Here is a 21,500-nt window from a genome sequence, read left to right as displayed (position 1 = left end):
CTAGAGGCAAGAGCTGTACAGAAATATTTGACTATGTGTCCCTAAGCAGTATGGTACCTGGCTGCTGTGGGAGATACAATAAGGCTGGACTCATTAGCCTTTGGGCTAGAGAAGCTCATCTCCCTGGGGGAGTGTCTTCTCAGTTCCGGGGAAACATTGTGCTCCTACTCCGATTATGTCCCTTCACATACAAAGCTGATGGCTTGAGGAAGAAGAACTCCAGTATTTGTAGTCATTCTTAGGTATGCCTACCTTTTCTGTACTTCGCATATTATTAGCAAGAAGCTGTTGGATATCAGAGATCTCTTCATCTGAGACACTTTGTCAGAATTTAGCATCTTTTAAGTTCATATTGCATTTTGCATAGTAAAAAAAATAAATTATTTTTCCCATAGATTTAGTTTGACTTCTATCCAATGCCTTTGACTGTGCATGACCTCACTAGGCAGTGGAGTACACTTCTGGCCAGACTTAAAGCATTCTGTTGGTTCCACATTTTTGGTAGCTTGCGATTCATAAAAATATCATGGCTCTTCCAGGCTCTAATCTCTGTGACTCCTGATGAGGAGACATATGATGAAGAAGATGCAGCCTTCTGCTTGGAGATGCTTCTGCGGATTGTTCTAGAGAATAGGTATGACCTTGAAATATATGCACATTCACTATGATGTCCCTGCTTTACTGCAGCTGCTGCCTGGGTCCAGGGAATGAGTTCCTTATGTCCATGATTCACCAGCTGAAGCAGCATGTGGCTGTAATTTCAGGGCTTAACAATTCCACTCTAGCATGTGCAAACAGAAAGGCTATTAGCTCATGAATTAGTGCTTGATAATCCTGAAATCTGGAGAATATAAACTAAATTCTAGAGGGAGAATTGTCCCACCCGATTCCTTTGCAAGTAATGAGTAAGAAGTTTGATGGTTTTGTTGTTTCTGATCTTGTATCTCCCAACTGGAATTTTTCACTGAAGTTAAGAAGTAATGGATTGTCTGGAGTTGGGGGAGAGGTTGCTGGATCCTGCTTGTCTAATGTCCTTTCGTACTACCCTGTCCCTCCTCCTTGTTGTGGCCAGGGATCGTGTGACCTGTGTCTGGCAAACTGTCCGAGACCACCTTTATCATCTCTGTGTCCATGCAATGGAGTTCTGCTTCTTGGTGGAGAGGGCAGTGGTGGGGCTGCTGAGACTGGCCATTCGACTGCTCCGTCGAGATGAGATCAGTGCACAGGTAAGGGATTTTTGAAAGGCAGTCACTGGGGTTTTGTGCCTATAGCCAGTGACAACAGGAAACCAGCTGCTGTTGGATGGACCCATATTTAACCTGTCTGTGCTGCAGGTAGCAACAAACAGCAGTTGTAACTAGCTCTAATAGATGGAGTACATTGCTAGAGAATGGAATGTAAGTAAAAGGGTCTGTTTTTCTTGTCTTCTTCTCTGGCCAGGTTCTCCTCTCATTACGTATCTTACTTATGATGAAGCCAAATGTGCTGTCCAGAGTTAGCCATGAGGTTGCCTACGGCCTTCATGAACTCCTGAAGACCAATGCTGCCAACATTCACTCTGGGGATGACTGGTACACGCTCTTCACCCTCCTGGAGTGTATCGGGTCTGGGGTGAAGCCGCCCGCAGCCCTGCAGGTTACAGCAAGGGCAGATAACGACACAGGTAAGACAGGCCAGCTTTTGCTAGGAAATCTGATGCCTGCCTGCCAGATAAGCAGCTGCTTCCTCAAGCTTTTCAATTAGCAAAGGGGACTGCAAGAAAACAAAGCTGATATTAAACTACATTAGCAAGATTAAAGACCAGCACCTGCTGTTCACTCCTCATGGTCTGTTCCTGTCTCTATTCTGCCATCTCTTCCTACTCACTGAGCAGTAATCCAGGTGCTAGTCCCTGGGGGCAGTGGGAGGAAAACTGATAACAGTTCTGGCAGCTGTAGGACGTCTTAGCTCTACCCAAGGAGCATTTTCTGCTGGTTGTGGTTTCGTGCCTTGGGTACTGTAATCTCTTATCTGGGCTTGTAAACCCAGCTGCTGTCCTGCTTCTTTTGTGGGACTGACTCTTTTCTGTCCCCATTTTAAGGTTCTTAAAAAAGGAGTTGTTCTTTAAAATTATGTTTCTAGATCCATTTGTATTAATAGTCCCTGATCCATTCCCACAAGACCAATGCACTATTTCTCACTTCTCTTGACTGTGTTAGAAAGGTGGTCTTTTCAGCAAATTGTTCAGTTTTGCTTTAGCCAGCTGTCAATATGTTTGAAGCTGATGTCTTCAAACTTCTAAAGCAAAGAGCAATAAAGGACTTTTCCAGAAGGTTTTGTTTTTCTCTTTATTTTTCTAGAACTTCTTTGACAGGTCTTCATGTTTTGTGCTAGACAGATGGGAGAAGCATGATTTTTTAAAACACTTACAGACTTCGCCTCCTGGATTAATGCTGTGTCCTCTTATGTCTCTCCTTTCTTTTTTCTTGTTTCTTTTTTTCTTTTTTTTTTTTTTTTCTTTTTGCACTGCTACTGTCTTTGCTGACAGAGCAAACTGCTTGACTTGGCACCTTGCACACCAAAACATTAGTTCTCTACCTCCTTCTGAAAATGTTTGGAGCACTCTGTTCACAGCAAGTCTCTCTGTCTGCTGATGAGTTTCTAGATGGTGTTGAACAATGGAGAGCACAAGTTTTTACTTCTAAATAACATATCTGTAACTTAAATTTGTCCCTTGCAAGGACATCTCTCTTGGGACATGTGAAATTTAAGTTTATCCTAAATGTCAGGGCAGATAGATCTGACAGGTGTAGAACGTATTAACCACTTATGGTTCCTGGTTGATGCTGATCTGACTAATCTGGATTGCTTCTTCCTTATCCACAGCTACTCTTGCAAGTTCTTGATTTGGCTCTGATCTAAACCCTATGCCTTTTGCCTTAAAGGTGCTCAATCAGACAGCGAGGTGTCCTCCTCCTATCATCCAAGTGACATGAGCCTGGACCGTGGCTACACCTCTGACTCTGAGGTGTACACAGACCACGGGAAGCCAGGCAAGATGCATCGCTCCGTCACAGATGTGGATGTCATGAACAGTGGCTGGCTAGTGGTGAGTACCCAGTGGGCTTCTGATGCCGAAAAACTACTACTCCTACCATGGTTGTGAGCAGAGGGTGTGGTAGTGAGAGAAAGAATAAGACAGTCGAAAAGAGAGCTAAGATGAGCTGATAATGTAAAGGCAGGATGGGGAGAGACACAGGTGTAACAGAAAGCTTTGAGGCAAATGAGGAAGGGAAATGGACCGTACAGAAACATTACCTGTTGGCTTCTGAAGAAAGGCCCTTTCAGTGTGTGCATGAGGTGCTTCTTGTTATGCGCTCTTCTGCTTATCTGCTTGCTGTGGCCTGCAGGTGGGGAAAGATGACATCGACAACTCCAGATCCACTGCTGGGCTCAGCAGGCTGGGTCCATCACCTCTTGTCAACCAGTACAGCCTGACGGTGGGGCTGGATTTGGGCCCACATGACACAAAGTCTCTCATGAAATGTGTTGAGTCCCTGTCCTTCATCGTGCGAGATGCTGCCCACGTTACACCTGAGAACTTTGAGCTCTGTGTCAAAACAATACGTATCTTCGTGGAGGCCAGCTTGAATGGGGGTAAGATGGCCCTTCACTTGTCAGCCAGGATTCAGCTTGGGGTGGCCAGTCAGCAAGCAGTGTGAAGGATGCTGTCATGGAATGAGTCCCCAACCCAAAGAAAATGGTCTTTGTGACCTGAAAAGTGTCCTGTCTCCTGCTAGCCGCAGGGATCTTATTCTTATCCCCCTCCCTGGGTTGGAGGGGAGGACTGGAGTTGGTGTAGGGACAGCAGTATCAGCTCTTGCACAAAGTTGTTCCTTAGGGGCACTGGGTCCCCTTCAGGGAGGTAGTGGGCATTTCAGAGGACAGGGCCCTTCACTGGGGATATCAAAAGGTGACTGCCCTGTGTGTTGAAAAGTAGAACATTTTATAGTGGACTGTTGTATATGGAACGTTGTTGCCTTTTACATTGTAGGCTACAAGTCCCAGGAGAAGAGGGGGAAGAGCCACAGGTATGACAGTAAATCCAGCCGGTTAAAAAAAAAGCCAAAAGACAGCTCCACACGGCGATCCCGGGTCTTGAGCCAGCACCAGGCGCACACACACAGTGATGAGGATGAGGACGAGAGCATCCCTGCCAGCTACCACACTGTGTCTTTACAGGTTAGTCAGGACGTAAGTATAGCAAGGATTTCCTCCTCTCCTTTCCCATTCTTAGGGCCTGGCTAGGTAATCACTGGAATTCTTTATGGGGCAAGGGAGGGCTGCATCCTGGATAAGCACTGGATGGCGAGGGTGTCTGTGGGGGCAGTATGTGGTTCTGCAGTGAAAGAGGAGGGTTGCAATTTGTACTGGTAAAAGCAGAATAGCAATGGAGAGGTCCTCTGAAAAGCAAGGAGGAGGTCTGAAGCTGTGAGTTGCTGTAGGTAAGATGGGTTACGCTCATTTGGAGACATGAGGTTCCAGTAGGATTAGCAAGGAGTCTGACAGGGCATCTGAGCTTGTGGAAAGGGGAAAGCCCTGTTGGCTGAGGCACTGGAATTTCAAGTACAGAGGACTGGGCTAAGGGAGTCATTTCTCCCCAGCTGGTACTTCAAAGATGTGAAGGCACAGCTGAGGCCTGCTGACTGCCAGGATGTTGGGTCTCAGTTCAGTATTAAACTGACTAGAGTGCTGTCATGTCTGCTTACAGGGAAGGAAACTTCGCATGTGCTTCACATGCCTATAAAGTTAAGAAAAAAATGTTGCAGAGTTGTTCTGGACAGCACAGCTGAATCACTGGGTTTGTTCCTTTGCCTGGGAGAGTCAATGCTCTGTGCCAGGAAAGAGCCCATTCTTCCTTTAGACAGGACTGGAATAGTGTTCCTCAAAGATGGAATTGACATGGCTACTGAACTGACATAAATCTTGTTGAAGATACCTGGCACTTGAACCACTTACTGAGGGCACAGAAGCAGAGCCTGACACCATCTCTACAACTGTGCGTGATTGTGTATATATAAACACAAGAGAAAGCAGGCTCGAGTAGCTTGAGCTTTTTAGCCTCATTTGGAGAACAGCAGAGATCAGAGTTGCTTCAAAATTTAAAGTCCTTTGTGTTTCTTACTGTGCTGTGTACTTGCAGCTCCTGGACCTCATGCACACCTTGCACACACGAGCAGCTGGCATCTACAGCTCCTGGGCGGAGGAGCAGCGACACCTGGAGACAGCGGCCAGGAAAATCACAGCTGATTCCCGAACACTGTGGTCCAACTGCTGGTGCCCTTTGCTACAGGGTAAAGCCATCCCCTGGTGATGGGTGCGAGCAGAGACACTTCCATAGTAATGGCAGGAAAGTTGCAGAGACAAGAACTAACTGCAGAAAGCAGGCATAGGTTGTTTTTAGGGTCTGTTGTAATTGAAAAAGAACTTGGATCAGATTTGGAAAAACATCTTTAGGATGAGTTAGCTGCCAGCATGTTTCTGGATCTCGTAGTAGACTGCCAGTCTGTGGCCTGGAACAAGTATAATCCCTTTTTTTAAATAGAGAGTTTTTGATCTTCACTAGACTTTTTACTCTAGACTGGGGAAGTAGGGATGTGACACTCTCCCTGTGGGCTTCGCCCTGAATCCCTCTCTTGCAGGTATTGCCTGGCTGTGCTGTGATGCCCGACGCCAGATACGGATGCAAGCACTCACTTACTTGCAGCGGGCCCTCCTGGTACATGACCTGCAGGCCCTGGATGCCCTGGAATGGGAGTCCTGTTTCAACAAGGTAACTGCCTGGCTGGGATGAGCATGTGAGCAGGGCAGCACCGTCATGAAGAGCAAAGCTGTGTGCAGTAGTGTTGTCCTACTTCACTACTGTCTTCTTGAGAAGTTTGTTCACTGCAACAGACAAGATGTTCCCTATTTTGGTCCTGTGAAAAGTTCCTCTCTGCTTAGGCTTCTCATGGGGCCTTTTGGAGTATTGAAGTGAATCCATTTATGTGCACTTCCCGTTGCTTCCCAAAAGCCAGTGCCTTTCTGTAAGGCTGTCTGTGAAAATCTCATTAGTAATTTTTCAGCTCTAAAGTATGCATGTGTCTGATCCAACAGGTGCTGTTCCCTCTGCTCACCAAGCTACTCGAGAACATCAGCCCAGCTGATGTTGGTGGGATGGAAGAAACTAGGATGAGAGCCTCAACACTACTCTCCAAGGTGAGCACACCTCTGCTGCCTGAAAGCTTAGGGGAAACAATGTTCCTCAAGGAAACAAAACCATTTGCTGTGTTCACTTTTGAGCATCTCTAATCTAGACAGGTGTCAGGGTACTAGTTTGACTGTCTTCAGTGCTGGGCTTCTCCACCAGCTTTTGCTGCTGGGACATACCTTTGTTCCAGAACTGTCTCCATGATTCTAGTCCTTGGAAAAGTTGTCAGGAAGAGGTTTGTGACTTTATGATAGAGAGAGAAGTATTTCACTCAATATTTGTTGAAGACAGTTTATTCTTGGGGTGAAATGATGCATGTCACAAGCTGATAGTCATGACCTGAGGCAGAGGTCTGGGAGAGCTAGAAGACATGGTGATGCAGACTGCACAGGCCTTCCACAAAAGAGACAAGATCCACTCCTTCACATATGCAGCTCAGAAGACTGGAGGCCTGTGGCATCCTCAGGCCAGTCCTGTGCATGTTCCCTGCCACAAGGAGGGAGAATCCAGATTTGTGAGACTGGCTTCTCAGTGGACACCAGCCCCTATAGTACTTGTTGACAGTAATTGTGTTTTTTCCCAGGTGTTTCTACAGCATCTCTCCCCACTGCTCTCGCTGACCACCTTTGCTGCGCTGTGGCTCACAATCCTGGACTTTATGGACAAATATATGCATGCTGGCTCTAGTGACTTACTGGTAAGGTGCTGGATGCAGTCCTTTGGACAACCATTCACTGTGTTTTAACCTTCTAAACCTGAAAGGTGTTTTGATTTGGTGTGGGTTTTTAGGGTTTTTTAACTTTTTATTCCTTTCCAAACCATTTTGTTCCATGGCTTCTCACCCTGGCCACAGTTTCCAAGGCAGCCCACTGGCATTTGGCTCATTTGGTTCATTGCTCTGCCCATTCTGTGTCCTGTTTCTGATTATAGCTGGAGGCCATTCCAGAGTCTCTGAAGAATATGCTGCTGGTAATGGATACGGCTGGGATTTTCCACAGTGCTGACTCAAGGACAGGATACTCAGATCTCTGGGAGATCACCTGGGAGCGCATTGACTGTTTCTTACCTCGGCTGCGGGATGAGCTCTTCAAACAGACAGTCATCCAAGGTATGAGAGGCTGGGAAGGCTTAAGAACAAAGGTTTTGGACCAGTGCTTGCACCTTGTCCAGTACCCAGCTGCCATAGTGACTTGATGCTGCTGAAATGAGTTGTAGGAGGCTGTGGGAACTTGGCATAAGAGCAAATTGAGGGAGGGCAAAAGGACTGAGTAAACTGGTGTGTGGTCTCATTGCATGTTTTGTCTTCCCAGATCCTGTCCCCAACATACCAATGGAACAGCAGCATCAGAAAACAATAGTGTCTGCCCTGCCCCCTTCTCCTGTGGGGGATGTGCGACCAGCCACCCATGTGGCTCCTTTGGAGAAGCCTTGTGAACTGGGTGTCAGTGGTGAGTCCCATTTTCTTTTTGCTGGAATCACTTTCCTAGCATGGTGGCATAGATCTGCTTTTCCTTGCTTTAGCATGATCTCTGGTGACCAGGCTTCTAGTGTTGTGAAATGTGCCTCCATGTGGATAAATTGTTGCTGAGGTTATTGGGGTGGACAGAATGCCTATGATTGACCCCTCAAGGCTCTTCAGGGCCTTGTATGAAGGGGAAAATCTGAAAAGGCCCCTGAGTTTATTTTCAGTCCTGCTTAGTTTTGAGCTAATAGGTGACTTTGTCAGGACCTGTGTAAGGATCTATTTTTTCTCTTTCTACTTCCAGAGTCTGACAGAGCTACTGCACCTGCCTCACCCACCGTCAGCACCTCTGCCTCTCCTTCCTTCCCAGCATCAGCTTCAACAAAGTCAAGCCCCGTTACAGACATACCTCCTACGACAGCACAGCCGCCGCTCATTCTGCAGCCTCTTGCCTCTCCCCTGCAGGTTGGGGTGCCACCTATGACTCTTCCAATCATTCTCAACCCAGCCCTAATTGAAGCCACCTCTCCTGTTCCCCTCTTAGCTACTCCACGGCCCACTGACCCTATGACAAGCTCTGAAGTTAATTAGTTAGAGGTGGTGGAGAACTGTCTGCTGAGGAGGCTCTGTGGGTGGAGGATGCTGGCCAAATGTTCTCTGGTAGTGGGCATGTTTGTTTTAAAAGATGATGCTAACCTGAGCAGAAGAGCTGTTGCCACAGTCCTCTGGAGCACGTCCTGTCCTGCTCCCTTCTTGTGGCATCACCTAGAAATCTGCCCAAAAATCCCTGTCTCTATGGAGGAGTGCCCAGTTCCACTGACCAGTCTCCTTCCTGCCTTTGCAATCTCAGGGGCCAGGCAATGCCCATGCCCAGCAGCCTGGGACCAAGCTGCCACCAGTTCATCTGGTAAAGAGGGAAAACTTGTTGATGTCACACCAGAGAGGGGCTGCAGTACAAGACTGCCTCTCAAGGTTACTCAGTCCAGTCCCTGGGCAATTCCCCAGCCATTCCCTAGCTTTCCTGCTGACTCTTCTGGTTGCACTGCTTTGTTTGGGATCTGGGCATGCCTGGGTTCAGCAGGTAGTGAATTGTATTAGAAATGTGGATTGCTTACAGTGCAGCTCCCAGATTGCTACACAGGGCTTCTTGCCTGCTGGCACATGCTTTCCTTCCTGCAACACGGATGACAGCAATCCCCAAGCCAGATACAGATTAAGCAGCAGGCGAGTCTGATAGGGGCTTTCATCCCTGCTCCTGTAAATGTAATCAGGCTTTCTGGCTGGAGAAGGCAAGTCCAGAAAGCTCTGCCTAGCTGAGTAGATGAGAAGGAAATGCTGAGAGCAGAGCACCATGGCCATGTCTCACACAGCACTTGTGGGACAATAATGTGTTGTTTGCCACTTGCCACACATTGGTCTCTTGGTGACCAGCCCCTTCCTTAGGAGAACATCCTCTTCAGCTACAGATGTGGGGATCTGTGGCACGTGCTGACAGATGCTCAGCAGGTCTGCAGTGGTTTCTCTTGGAAGTTCTGAAGAGATCACACCCTTCTGCATCTTCTTGTTGGGATCCCATGTCCTACCCCCAAGAAGGCCCCTGCAGCTGAGGCCCTGGCAGTGATTCTTGTGCTTCCCATCTTGCTGCAAGGACATCCCGCTCTTCCCCCTGCTCATGTCCAGAGCAGAGCTGGCTGCCTGGCAAGCGCTGCATTGCTGATCCTCCTTCTCCTCCCTCGACTAGTTGGCTAAATTCTCAGTAATTTCAGTCTTGGAAATCCCCCGGTGACTGGGAGGGGCATGGGTGGGACTCCAACCCAGTGTATCCTGTATGGAGAGGAACCTGCAGTTGGTGTGGGAATACAACCAGTGTACATACAGAGTAAATGGCTACAAATCCAATGGACTTTTTACAGTGTAATAAATATATCCTGTAAATGAACGTTCCAGTGTTGTGCTCCTTTTCTGTCATGGAACTTTGGCTCAGAGCTTTGGGAAAAGGGGAGTTAGCTTGTGAAGGTGTTGTGCCCTGGCTTCATATACCGAGGTCCTTCAACAGAGTGCTCTGTCTGGAGGGAGCACAGGGGGTCTTGTCAGCTTGGGGATGAGGGCTGCAATGGAGGTTAGCCATCAAGGGACTAACCAGGAACTGTTCCCATCATGGACAAAGCAGAGCTGTAATAGCAGGATTGGCTCTTTCAGAGGGCAACAGTTTCATATGGGCTGTAAAATTTCTGGATTTACACTGGTGTATGTTCATGTACCACCAGGACTGAGGGCAGAGATGAGGGCTGAGGAGCAGGTGCTCTGCTCATATGGTCATGGAGCCAGAACACAGATCTCAGAGACAACTCACCTGACATTGGTGATTCTCTGATGAAGAAGAAATCCTTGTTTCTGTCATTAGGATTCAGAGTTGGAGAGCGTGAGAGATGGTGGGCTCTTCAAGGGCTAGTGCTTGCCATGGATTTGAACAACTACACTTCCCTCCTGGTATTTTCTACTTTGTTTCATGGCAAGATCCAAGCAGTGCCACAGTGTTCTCAGAGCTGTGTGAGGCATCAGTGCCTTCCCTGTTCCAAGAGACTCCTACAGACTTGGTAAGGGGATTAAAAACTTGGGAGTTTGTTTGAATTGCATGATAAAATGTCTAAATATTGCATAATAGAAGAATAATGTGCATACTAGGAAAGTCCTGTTAATAAATCCTGGTTCCCTAACCCCATTTGTACCATTCCTGGAATATTTTTGCTGCAGCAGCTGTCTTTTTCACCCTCCATGGCCTGTAGATTGTCTTTCCAGCCCTTCGATGTTTTCATTAATGTATTTGAGTCCTTGTGCAGCTCATGGTGCTTCTGTATCCAGCCGCCCTCTCTATCTTGTCTTTCTGAGCCTTCATGTCTATTTACAGCTCTGTTTTTCTGTTGTTGAAAGCTTTAGATGATTAACTCTTTGTAAACTGTTGCTCAGTTGTCAAGTGCCTCACTGTCAGGACTGCTGCCCTCTGCATTCCCAGCTGGTCTTCTGACTTTTTGGGATGGTAATGAGCTAATGGCAAAGCTCATTTTTGCCAGCTGCCTTCAGATAGCTGTTTTGGGCAGATGCTATGTTTTAACCTGTGTTTGCAAACCCAGTTTCTACTGAGAGCATTACATCTTAACTGACAATTACAGTGCAAAGCAAAATCCACCCGAGTGAACTGCAGGAAGTGGAACTAAAATGGAAGAAATGTTGACTGGAAAGACAGAATTGTACTTTAAACAGTTTTCACTACACTGTAAATAGGAATGGACTGGAAAACCAGAAAAAGAATTTTTTGAATGTTGTTTGGATTTTGCAAGAGTGAGGTTTAATGTTACAGAGAAAAAGTATCAGGGAAAGTATTGAACTGAAAGGAGATCAGAATCAACTGACAAGGTATCATGTGCTACCTGATATATTTATCAGTAAGTCTCTTGAACTCTATTTGTTAGTTAAATTACATAAAAGCCAGTCATACTACTAATGGCTGCTGGTGAGGAGTGATGTTTACAACAGTACCCCTTAGATTTGTCCTAGCATATCCTTTTTCTAGTCTTGCACTTCTTTCTCATTTTTACTCAGGGTACGACTAAAAATATTTCCCAGAGGAGGCTGCACATACATCACTGTGTTTTGGATTTACCTGCCTCTCCTGTTCCTATTTACATCAAGGACTTCTACTGCTAAAACAAAATAGAAATATGTACAGGGGTTTAGCATGTGCCTGTAAAACACTTTACTGCGGAGCTGATGTTTTCCTCCTTGGTATGAAGCTTACTAGTGTGAGAAGTTTTATGGAATGATAAGCCCTGTCTGTAAAACATACATTTAGCACCAAAACTTGTGAAACAAAAGCACTGCTGCTTTTAGTTTTCATTTTAAAAATTGGATCTTAGCATACTCAAAAGGTCTGTAAGAAAGGCTTCCAGTAAGTATCAATAGTGAGCTGGCTTTTTTAGGAGTTACCCTCAGTCCTATAAATGCCAGCCGTTTAACTCTGGAAAGATTTATGCCTGTTACAGAGGCTGATGTGTTCTGAAGCCACCGTGCGCGGCATTTTCGGCCCAGCTGCGCAGAAGGCAGCCCGGCGGGGCTTGTGCTTCTCGCCTGTGTCCCAGGAGTGTTCCGAGCCCTGCCGAGGCTGCTGGAGGCGGCAGCCCCGGCGCTGTTCCCGCTGTCCTGTGGTGTGGAGCCTGCCGGGAGAGGGAGGGCCCGGCCCGCTGCCCGCTGCGGGACAGGAGAGCACGGGGCAGCTTCGGGAGCGAAGTTGTGGAGTGCAACTCCTGCCCCGAACTGATGGGCTGAACAGCACGGAGAGACCCTGGGCCCGTGAGGAAGCTGCTGGGAGCGCGATTCGACGCGGGGGACGATGAGATCCCCCAAGACTACAAGTCCCAATGTGCAGTACTGCTCCTGCGGTTGTGTAACCCTGGCCCGGGGGAGGTGGGGGGCAGCCAGCGCTCCTCTCCCACGCAGGCCAGGGCCAGAGCCGTACCCGGGCAGTTCTCCCTGCAGAAGGTAAAGTGCAGGCTCTATGAGCACCAGATGCTCCGTGCTCGAGGGCTGTGCACAGCCCTTGGCCACGCACCATGTGTTGGCACTTGAAAACACATCTCCACGAGCAGCCAGGGAGCAAGAGGGAAATTTATTGCTGGGACGGCAGTGGCATTGCCACAGCCCTGCTTCTCTGCCAGGGAAAGTTGTGCTTCCTTTCCTCACGCTTTCTGTGTAAGAAAAATGGAAATCTCCCTGGGCAGCAGTGTTGGTGCTTGGCCGCTAAACTTGTTCTCTAGTTGTAGAAAGCGTCTGGGAACAGAGGATCGCGAGTGTGCACAGACAGTGGCTGGCAGTGTGACTGCAGCCCTTTAGTGAGAGCACAAGGTCACTCAGTCCTGGGGTGCAAACACAGCCTTGTCCTCAGGAGGGAACACCGAGCCCTATGGAAGAGTGAACCGAACGAGGTCTCTGCCTGGCCGGTCCCTGTCGCAGCACCTCCTGCCTGGTCCTGTGACAGCGCCCTTCGGGCCGCGCTTCTGTGCATGTGGGCCCGGGGTGGACAGACAGCACCACCCGGAGCTGAGGGGGTGAGGCCCCCCGGCCTCCAGCGGGCTGTCGATGCCCGAGCGAGGCTTGGCAGAAGCTGTTCGGGTCCCCAGCTGCGGGGAGGAGTGTTCGCTGCCGAGCTGTGCCTGCGCTCCTCCCCGGCCCTCTACGCGAGCCTGTCCCTCGCCGCGGCTCAGCCGAGCGTGCTGTGGGGCCGCCCGGCCCGCGGAGCCCGGCGTTCCCGCTCCCTGTGCCGCCCTGCTCCCCGGCTGCCCTCCGCAGCCCTGTCCCGCTCCCCCGGGCCGGCAGCGCGGCCGCCACGTGGCGCCGGGGGCCGCGCCGGCCCGTCCCGCTCCCCGCTCCCCGCTGCCGCCGGACGGGGCGGGCCCGGCCCTGCCGCCGAGCGGGACCCGCGCTGCCCCGGGGCGGGGCCGGCCTGGGCTGTCCCGGCGCCGCTCCGCACGGCCGGACCCGCTCCGCCCGCCAGCCCGGCCCCGGCCCCCTCGCCCATGGAGAGCGCGGCCCGGCGGCGGCCCGGCAGCTGGAGGCAGCGGGGAGGTTCCCCCGGCGGCCCCGCTCGCCCGTAGCCCGGCGGGGCATGCCCAGGATGCCGGCCTGGGGGATCCTCCCCGTCACGCTGCCTGCCTTCACCATCACCGGCATGTGGATCGTGTGAGTGCCGCGGGGTCGCCGCCAGCCCCCCGCCCACGGGCATTGGGGCCGGGGCTTGGCCCCGATGCTGCGGGATAACTGAGGGCCGGGGGATGGAGGATGCTTTAGACTGGGATGCAGCGGCCAGGAGGCTGCGGAGAGCCGCTGTCCCCGCTCATGTTGGGGCACTTCTGGACACTCAGGGGCTTCTACACTCCGCTGAACCCGCACAGCCGCCCTGCGTGGTCCCCACGTCCCCTGCAGCAGCTCTGGCATGTGCCCCCCTCTCCTTACATCCCTGACACCCTGCGGAATCGCGTGCCCCTGTCCCGGCGTGAGTGCGGCTGGCGCTCAGCTGGCACGGGAAGGCATCGGGAGCCGTGCCCAGTACTGCAGCACCCGGGCTGGAGTCGTACCTGGGCATCCATCCCATGTGGTGGATGGATGGCTGGATGGATGGATGGATGGATGGATGGATGGATGGATGGATGGATGGATGGAAGGGCCTTGTGCTAGGAGTAGAGGCTGTCACTTGGGTGAACAGTACTAGTCCAGCCCAGGAGTCCCTTTCTCAGGCCTTAACACTGGTGAGCAAGGGATGAAGGACTTTTCTGAAAAGCACCAAGAGGTTCAGTGTAGGTGATGGGACTTCCTGGGGTGTGGGATGGAGTAGACGCACCCCATATGCATTCAGGTTCCTCCAAGAGCTTCCCCGTGAGGTATCACTGGTCCTACTTCACAACAAAGCACTGAATGTTGAACCTGGTGCTAGGAACTTATGCTCCAAGATTTTTCCTCGGGCACCTTGCAAAGCATGGGCTGTCTCCCATGAGTGACCCTGGGGGGCAGACGCCCCTCTGGACCAAAACAGCACAGACCAAAGTTGGTGCTTGTGTGTCTTCCTTTTGGAGACTTTTGGAAAAGGTTGCGCTGGGAGATGGCTCGGTGAAGAGTCTGCTCCTTGGTGTCTGGGGGTGCTGTTCCTTGGTTTCCCCCACCTGCCCTGCTCTTTGCTTCTGTTCTGGGATCAGCCTTTCTGCAGCCCATTGTGCCATGGCCAGGTTGGGAAGGACAGGAGTTTTCATACTGGTGTTGGGGCCTATTTTTAACCTGAGCTGTTCATGCTGCCAGTGATTTGGACAGCAGGATGCTGCCCACTGCTGTGGGTGCCGGGCAGGAGGGCTTTTTGATGGCTGGGGTGGGGGCCATGGGGCTGAGACCCCTTGGAGTGGAGCAGGATGCATGTCTGAGACCCCTTGTTACACTGACTGAGACACAAGGGTGACTCTGCAGTGAAATGCTTGATGGAGCTGATCTGCCCATAATGCCCTCCCCACCCAGTGGCTGCTTTTCCAGCCCTCCTCTAGCTCCATCGCTGGCCAGCTGGGGGCTGGGGGAGCACGGCAGAGCCAGCCCTGTTGGGTGGCACAGCTGTAGGCTGGTGCACAGCCCCGATGCCAGGGAGGCTCTGTGACAGGGCACTCCCCAGAGCCTGTGGAGCACAGCAGCACGATGGAGAAGAGGCCCCACAGAAGCAGCTGTGCTGAACTGGAGCAGGAGGTGGCTCTCAGCAGGGATAGGGGTACAAGGCAGGGGAACCTGGTCCCAGCAGCGGGAGTTCTGCGGAGCATGTGCTCGTGCACTTGTTTTTCTTTTTCCTGCTTTGTGAAGCTGGGAGGTGCCACAGGATGATCACTGGGCCCTGGCAGGCAGTAAGGGCTTGTATCCTCTGCTCTGGCAGCTGGTCCCTGGGGCTGCTCTGGGTGTTGGCAGGAAATGGGGATGCAGGGAGGCAGGTGGCTGTGGTAACCCTGTTGTCTCTCCTCCAGATATGCCATGGCACTGTCCAACAACCACATCTGTCCTGTCCACAACTGGTAAGACCTGGGGGGAAGCAGGGGCTTTTTGGCATATCTGGACTTGATTAAACACCTCATAAAGCCAAGTCCTTCCATACCTGTCCCATTTGAAGTATGCCAGGCTGTGCCGGGCCACTGGGTAGCTGAGGCACTCCCTGCACCATGACTGCGCTGAAGGGGGGTTGGGGATGATGGGAGAGGTGGGAGCATTAAAGGGGCACAGAGCCACCTTCTCCCATAGCAGACATGGAGGTGATGGGGTGCAAATGCCACAGGGCACGTGCCTTCTGGCGAGCTGAGGGGCTTTTGGGAGCAGAACAGCTTGGGGACGAGCTGCTGCCAGGGCTGGGCTGCCCTCCCTCCCCTGCCCAGGCTCTCCTGTGCTAATGGCTGCTCTGGTGATCAATCCAGCCTCACTGCAAACCAGGCGGGGAGAAGGAGGCCTTTGAAAAAACACAGCATGGAGAAAGTATGAAAATAAGTGGTCAGGGAATTACAGAGGGCCGTGTGTCTCCATGGAAAAGGTTGTGACTTGCTTGCTTGTGGCTAAATCCGGCAGCGCCAGGGGGATGGGATGGTCCTGCAGCACCCGGACACCCCAGGGGCAGAGCTGCCTGCAACACCCCCAGATGGAGAATGAGGCGTGGAAGAGACAAGGGCTGGGAAAAGAAACACTGTTCGGTCTCTTGGCAACTCCTGCAGGGTTTTTGGCTTGTAGCGTGGCCTTAAAAATCTGCCCAGAAAGATCCATGTTAGTTTAATTCTTGCTGGAGTGTTTGAAGAAGTGAAAAAAAAAAAAAACCTGCTGCCATTTCCTGCCTGATGGCTGATTCTGCCCTGGGAAGAATGTGTGTGTCGGGTTGTCTCTGCTGCACAGCCAGCCCTTAATGACGAATAATGCTTCCCGGCCTTGGGCTGCTTGCTTTAAACAAAATAATAATAAAAAAACCCCTCCCAAACCAAACACGGCCCCAAGAGCAGCCTTTGAGGAGGCCGTGGGGCTCCATGCCTCGCCTGGGTTTAGTGGTTGGAAAACAAAGCTACCAGTAAACTGAGGAGACTGAAAAAACACCAGAGCCCAGCCCAGCCCTTTCCAAAAAAGGCTTTTTTAACCGTGTGCTTGCTGCATAGCCAGAGGTGGTGGATGGGCAAGCCTGGGTGAGGGACAGGCTATCACTGCCCCCCTCAGCTGCCCCCACAGCACTGTCCCCCTCAGTCCCCCCCAGCATGGGACTTGGGGTGTCAAGGGGCCCTTTGGGGCTGAGAACTTTGCACTCACTGTCTGTGGTGTGAGCAGGGGGTGCCACTAGGCCAGCAGGCAGAGGTGCTGGATGCCTGGGTGATGCTGCTGCAAAGAGACACCCAAAACCCCACTTCCAGTGTGTGCCAGCTCCTGGGAGAGCTGTGAGGGTGAGGGGCATGAGCCCCTGCCCTGGGAATTCGGTTAGGGTTGCGGGCAGCAGCCGTGGTACAGGAGGGGCTGATAGGAGCTCAGGGTGCCTGGGCTCACAGGGTCCGTGGCTGCAGGAGGTGCTCCCAGGAAACCATGGTGGGTGCAGGCAGTGGAGCCCTGCCCAGCCAGCTGTGCTGGGACTACCCCGCTGCACGGCTGGTGTGCCTGGCTCCAGGGCACCTGGGGGCTGGCTCTGCTCATGGTGTCCCTCAGGCAGCGCCTCCCAGCTCCCTCCCTCCCTCCCAAGTGTGGTGGCACTGCCTGGGGGGTGGCTCTGGCTGTGGGGGCCATTTCCACACAGCTCAGCATTCTAGCCCATTCCCTGCAAACCTGGAGCTGTTGGTGGCTGCATGCCTGGCTTTGCCAGTGCTTCTGTCCCAGGAATATGTCAGGGGGCTGGCAGGTGGGTGCTCCTGCTCCTGTCTGGGTATGGGGCTGTCAGAACACCCTGAGCCCTCACCCTGGCCTGTGCAGTCTCTGCCCTGCCGTGGCCTCTCCCTCACAGCCTGGGGCTCTGGGTGAGCAGCAGAGCCAGCAGGAAGGGAACAGGCTGTGGAAACGCGGGTGTGATGCACGTGTAGGGCAGTGGGTCACTCCCTGGAGGGTGTGGGCACATCCCTGGGTTTGGGCTGCACTCGCTGCAGAGTAACTCACAGCTCAGCTGCTGTTGCAGGGCCTGTGGGCAGGAGACAGGAGGGTCCTGGGCAGCATCTCTGCTCTCCTAACCTGTCCCTCTGCTGCTGCAGGAGTTACAACCAGTCCTGTGACATGGATGGCCCCAGCTCCTGCTGCACACTGGATCACATCCCCCTTGTCAGGTGAGCAGCCTCAGGGTGGGAGCACGGGCAGAGCTGCTCTGAGACCCCTCCAGGGCAACCCAGGAGGGTGTCCTGGGGAGGGAGCCTAGCACACACCCCAGTGCCCCCTGTCTGAGGGCTCCGTGGGTCTCGTTTGTCCCCACAGCAAGTGTGGCACCCTGCCTCCTGAGAGCTGCTTCTTCAGCCTCATCTGCAGCCTGGGCTCCTTCATGGGTAAGTGCCTGCTGCCGGGGAAGCAGGGCCAGGAGAGGCTGCCCTGCAGGCACCCTGGCATGGGGCAGCAGTGGGATGAGGGGGGCCGCAGACAGGGGCATGTGACGGGGCCGTGTTTCCCTCTGCAGTCATCCTGGTGGGACTGCTGCGCTACGCCCACCTCCTGGAGCGCCTGGGGCCATCCCTCCTCAACACCCTGGGGCTGGCCACTGGCTGGGTCTGCGCTGCTGGCCTCACCATGGTTGGCAACTTTCAGGTAAGGCACCTCCTCAGGAGTCCCTGGGGTAGGAGGGCAGGAGAGGGCCTTGGCTGGAGCGGGGCAATGGCTTGGTTTGGGGTGGTTGTTTTGGTCCAGTGACCCATCCATGCAGTCCTTCCCTTCCCCTGAGTCAGTGCTGTGCTTCCCAGGGTGCTGGGAGTCCTCTTTGTGTATTCATCGTTCAAGTCCAGATTAAGCCGCTGGGTTTGGTTTAACCCTTACCTGAGCCCCCTCTGCACTGTCTGTCCTCTCCATGGGCACGTGCAGGGGCAGGGACATGCTGTTCAGGCTGCTCCTGATCCTGCCCAGGGGGTGACGCCAGGAAACTGTCGGGGCAGAGCCTGTGCTCACAGGGACTGTAGCGGGCCCGAGCTTGGCAGCACACGGCGGTGCTCAGCCCCTCCTGCATGCCAGGCACCGGCCTCCTGGCAGCTGCCTGTGGCAGCCAGGCCCTCCTGCTGGAAGGGAGGCTGCTGCCCACACCAGCCCCAGGAGAAGCTTTTCAGGCCCCAGTCCCCCTTGTGCCCCAGCTGTAGTGAGCGGCACTGGGCTGTGACCCTCACCAGGGGTGCAGGCAGTCCCTGATGTTGCTCAGGGCAGAGGGCAGCCCCTGCCCCTGGGCACAGCAGGGCTGCTGGCCCATGGATAAAAGAAACAGAGCTCTTTGAGATCCCAGCAGTAGGTGCTGGATCCAAGTCTGCTCTTCAGCCGGGAGTGAGGCACAGGGTGAGCTGCCTGGACCTGCTTCCGACACCCCTTCCTGGGCAGGAGTCCAACTCCTGGAGCAGAGTCATGCTGTGATAGGCAGTGTCCCAGGGGATTGGCACTGATGGTCTCTTCCCCACAGGTGGATCACGCCAAGGTGCTACACTACATTGGGGCGGGGGTGGCCTTTCCCACCAGCATGCTGTTCCTGCTCCTGCAGTCCATCCTCACCTACCGCATGGCCAAAACCCGAGCGCAGTACTGGACCGGCCACTTACGTAGCATCCTCACCATTGTGGCCTTCTTCACCCTCGTCTTCAGTATCCTGAAGGGTGTGGGAAGAAGACTGGGAATAGGCTGGTGAAAGGTTGTCCTCGTGGTGGGGTATGTACCCCATATTCTCTATCCTTTGGTCTGGCAATGAGGCACAGTGCCAGGAGAGGAGCTGGGCAGGGCACTGGGGGTGGGCAGCTCCCTGCAGGTGTAGGTGGAGGAGCAGCAGTAGCAGGGCTGGGCAGGGGCTGAGGAGGGGAAGGGATGCTGGTGGGTGTCTCTAGAGGTGCTGGGATGACCCAAACCAGCCCTGCCCTGGCTGCTGCAGCCCAGCCATCACTGAAGGCTCCAGTCACACACCACCCAGGTCTGGTTAATTGTTGGGTTTTTTTAATGGGACAAAGCTATTTTGAGCCCTTGGCAATGCAAAGTCTCTGGGTTACCTCTCAGACCGAAGCTGAGTACAAAAGTGCTGTGTGCGGGTGCCAGGTGCATGGCAGCACCTCTGCCAGACAGAGCTGCTGGGCACTGGCCAGCCAACCTGCCCATGGGACAAGGAAGGGCTTGGCAAGCAGGTACTGGGGTCTGCAGACACTTTACCAGGGAGGGAGGGCATGGCATCAGGTGGGCTGGAGCTCAAAGAATGGTCCCAAGTGTGTGGCTGGGGAGTGAGGAGCATATTTGGGACTGAGGTTAGAATAAATTGGGAAACAAGGTAATGGTTATTGGGCAGGGAGGGGAAAAAGCATGCAGTGTCCATGGATCCCAGAGAGGCAGTCTGGAGTCTGGCTGGGGTGAGCAGCGTAAGAGGAGCCTGGGGGTGCTGGCAGGCCTGGCACATATCAGAGGGTCCTGCTCCGTCACCACAGCAGGCAGGCAAGCTGGGAAAGGCAGGACTGCCACAGGGCCATGCCAGCTGTGAGGGACAGGAAGGGCATGTAAGGACAAGGAAGACAGGACTGGTGCTCATCTGCTGTGGCCATCGTGCTCTGTAAGCTCCGGGGACTGGCAGTGGGCAAGCAGTGAGCACTGCCATGGCAGTGTGGGAAAGGGGCTGGCATCTTTCCTGATGGGACTGGGGGAGTGAGCAGAGGGCTCTACAGTGTACAGGTCAGGTCCCTGCCTCTGCAGCTTTCCCAGATCTTGGTCTCACTTGCAGAAGGCATGGTACTGCTGGAGGCTTCACCTGGAGGGCTGGGGGATGTACATGCCTCCTCCCCACATCTGCAGTAGCTCTTGAAATAGGTTTCCCTGGAGATTTTTGGTGGGGATGAGGGAAGGATAAAGAAATTCTGATAGTGGTAGGATCAGGAGAAGTGGGAACAGGCCCCCTCTCTGGGGTGGGCCAGCCTGCAGCACAGAAGGACAGGAGGTGCTGCAGGACTGGGATGCAGCAGTCCAAACCCTGTTTCAAAGGCTGAGTTTTACCATCCTTGACTGCATCCTGTGGGAGAATGGGGACCACCAGCCTGGCTTGTGGAAGAGGCAAGGAATGTGGGGAAGTTGATGCATCTGGGAACCTGGTTTGCACTGAGACCTGCAGCCTGAGCTCCTCCTGCCCTGGCCTCTTCAGATAATCCCAGCCTAGCATCAGTGCCGTGATGAACCAAGGCTGGTTTGAGCATGTGTGCCACCGCTTCACCCGTGCCAGGGCCCTCATGGTGCTGGGAGAAGCTTGTGGGGGTTTCTCAGTGTTAGGAGTGGTGATGTGTTTCCTGCAGAGGATGGGTACTTACATCCACCCCAGCACGTGGTAACAGTGGGACATGATCCTCCGTGGGGTGGTTGGGGTTCAGCTGTACTTTCCTTGACTGGGATACTCTCAGGTGGGGTGTTCTTCATCCAGGAGAGCTTTGTGCTACAGCATGTGGCTGCCTTGTGTGAGTGGATGTTCATCATTGATGTCCTGGTTTTCTACGGCACATTCACCTTTGAGTTTGGGGCCATCTCCACAGACACCTTCCTGGTCCTGCTGAAAGCCAGCCGGGCCCCCAAAAGTTACAAAGGCGAGAGCAGCCTGTCCAGTACAGCCCACATCCACAGCCACGTGGAGGGCCTGGCTATGGCCTGACCCCCACAGGAGGCAGCCCACAGTGGAGACCCCAAGCTGGGCTTTGACAGTGACTCCCCACCTTGAATATCTCTGAAAACCCCGCTGTCGTGTGTGTGTGTGTGTGTGTGTGTGTGTGTTTATGTTTGTGTGTGTGTGTGTGTGTGTGTTTATGTTTCTGTGTGTGTCTGTGTGTGTGTGTTTATGTTTGTGTGTGTGTCTGTGTGTGTGTGTTTGTGTGTGTGTCTGTGTGTGTGTGTTTATGTTTGTGTGTGTGTCTGTGTGTGTGTGTTTATGTTTGTGTGTGTGTGTGTGTGTGTGTTTATGTTTGTGTGTGTGTCTGTGTGTGTGTGTTTATGTTTCTGTGTGTGTGTGTGTGTGTGTGTTTATGTTTCTGTGTGTGTGTGTGTGTGTTTATGTTTCTGTGTGTGTGTGTGTGTGTGTATGTTTCTGTGTGTGTCTGTGTG

The 21,500-nt window shown here is 52.9% G+C and overlaps 2 protein-coding genes across 6 annotated transcripts in view; both read left to right on the top strand.

Moving 5' to 3' along the window:
• The window catches only part of GBF1 (golgi brefeldin A resistant guanine nucleotide exchange factor 1), a 103,433-nt gene extending 93,803 nt beyond the window's left edge, over positions 1–9,630 (top strand). For 3 of the 5 annotated variants that reach the window (XM_086898975.1, XM_086898974.1, XM_086898972.1), the window contains 13 exons: positions 540–634; positions 1,073–1,226; positions 1,441–1,663; positions 2,925–3,088; positions 3,390–3,636; positions 4,034–4,233; positions 5,183–5,333; positions 5,682–5,812; positions 6,136–6,237; positions 6,813–6,926; positions 7,160–7,337; positions 7,540–7,677; positions 7,996–9,630. In XM_086898975.1, coding sequence (XP_086755101.1) covers positions 540–634; positions 1,073–1,226; positions 1,441–1,663; positions 2,925–3,088; positions 3,390–3,636; positions 4,034–4,233; positions 5,183–5,333; positions 5,682–5,812; positions 6,136–6,237; positions 6,813–6,926; positions 7,160–7,337; positions 7,540–7,677; positions 7,996–8,282 — 2,184 coding nt within the window. In that variant the 3' untranslated portion in view covers positions 8,283–9,630. The remainder of the gene's footprint in view (positions 1–539; positions 635–1,072; positions 1,227–1,440; positions 1,664–2,924; positions 3,089–3,389; positions 3,637–4,033; positions 4,234–5,182; positions 5,334–5,681; positions 5,813–6,135; positions 6,238–6,812; positions 6,927–7,159; positions 7,338–7,539; positions 7,678–7,995) is intronic. The other 2 variants (XM_086898976.1, XM_086898973.1) reach the window with 1 other exon arrangement.
• A 3,574-nt stretch (positions 9,631–13,204) lies between these two features.
• TMEM150A (transmembrane protein 150A) lies at positions 13,205–21,137 on the top strand. Its single transcript, XM_023929523.2, has 7 exons — positions 13,205–13,424; positions 15,233–15,280; positions 17,462–17,533; positions 17,679–17,746; positions 17,875–18,002; positions 18,853–19,030; positions 20,810–21,137. The coding sequence occupies exons 1-7, from the start codon at positions 13,351–13,353 to the stop codon at positions 21,052–21,054; spliced, it is 813 nt and encodes a 270-aa protein (XP_023785291.1). The 5' UTR covers positions 13,205–13,350; the 3' UTR covers positions 21,055–21,137.
• Positions 21,138–21,500: the final 363 nt, after the last annotated feature.

The sequence above is a fragment of the Cyanistes caeruleus genome, chromosome 8, assembly GCF_971803275.1.
Source record: "Cyanistes caeruleus chromosome 8, bCyaCae1.hap1.1, whole genome shotgun sequence".
Classification (NCBI taxonomy): domain Eukaryota; kingdom Metazoa; phylum Chordata; class Aves; order Passeriformes; family Paridae; genus Cyanistes; species Cyanistes caeruleus.
This window is presented reverse-complemented; position numbering and strand designations above follow the sequence as displayed.

Excerpts from the sequence above, each read along its gene's own strand:
- TMEM150A (XM_023929523.2), top strand. The coding sequence starts at position 13,351 with ATGCCCAGGATGCCGGCCTGGGGGATCCTCCCCGTCACGCTGCCTGCC. Across the intron at positions 17,534-17,678 it reads GATCACATCCCCCTTGTCAG|CAAGTGTGGCACCCTGCCTC; the intron begins GTGAGCAGCCTC and ends TTGTCCCCACAG. Across the intron at positions 18,003-18,852 it reads CCATGGTTGGCAACTTTCAG|GTGGATCACGCCAAGGTGCT; the intron begins GTAAGGCACCTC and ends TCTTCCCCACAG.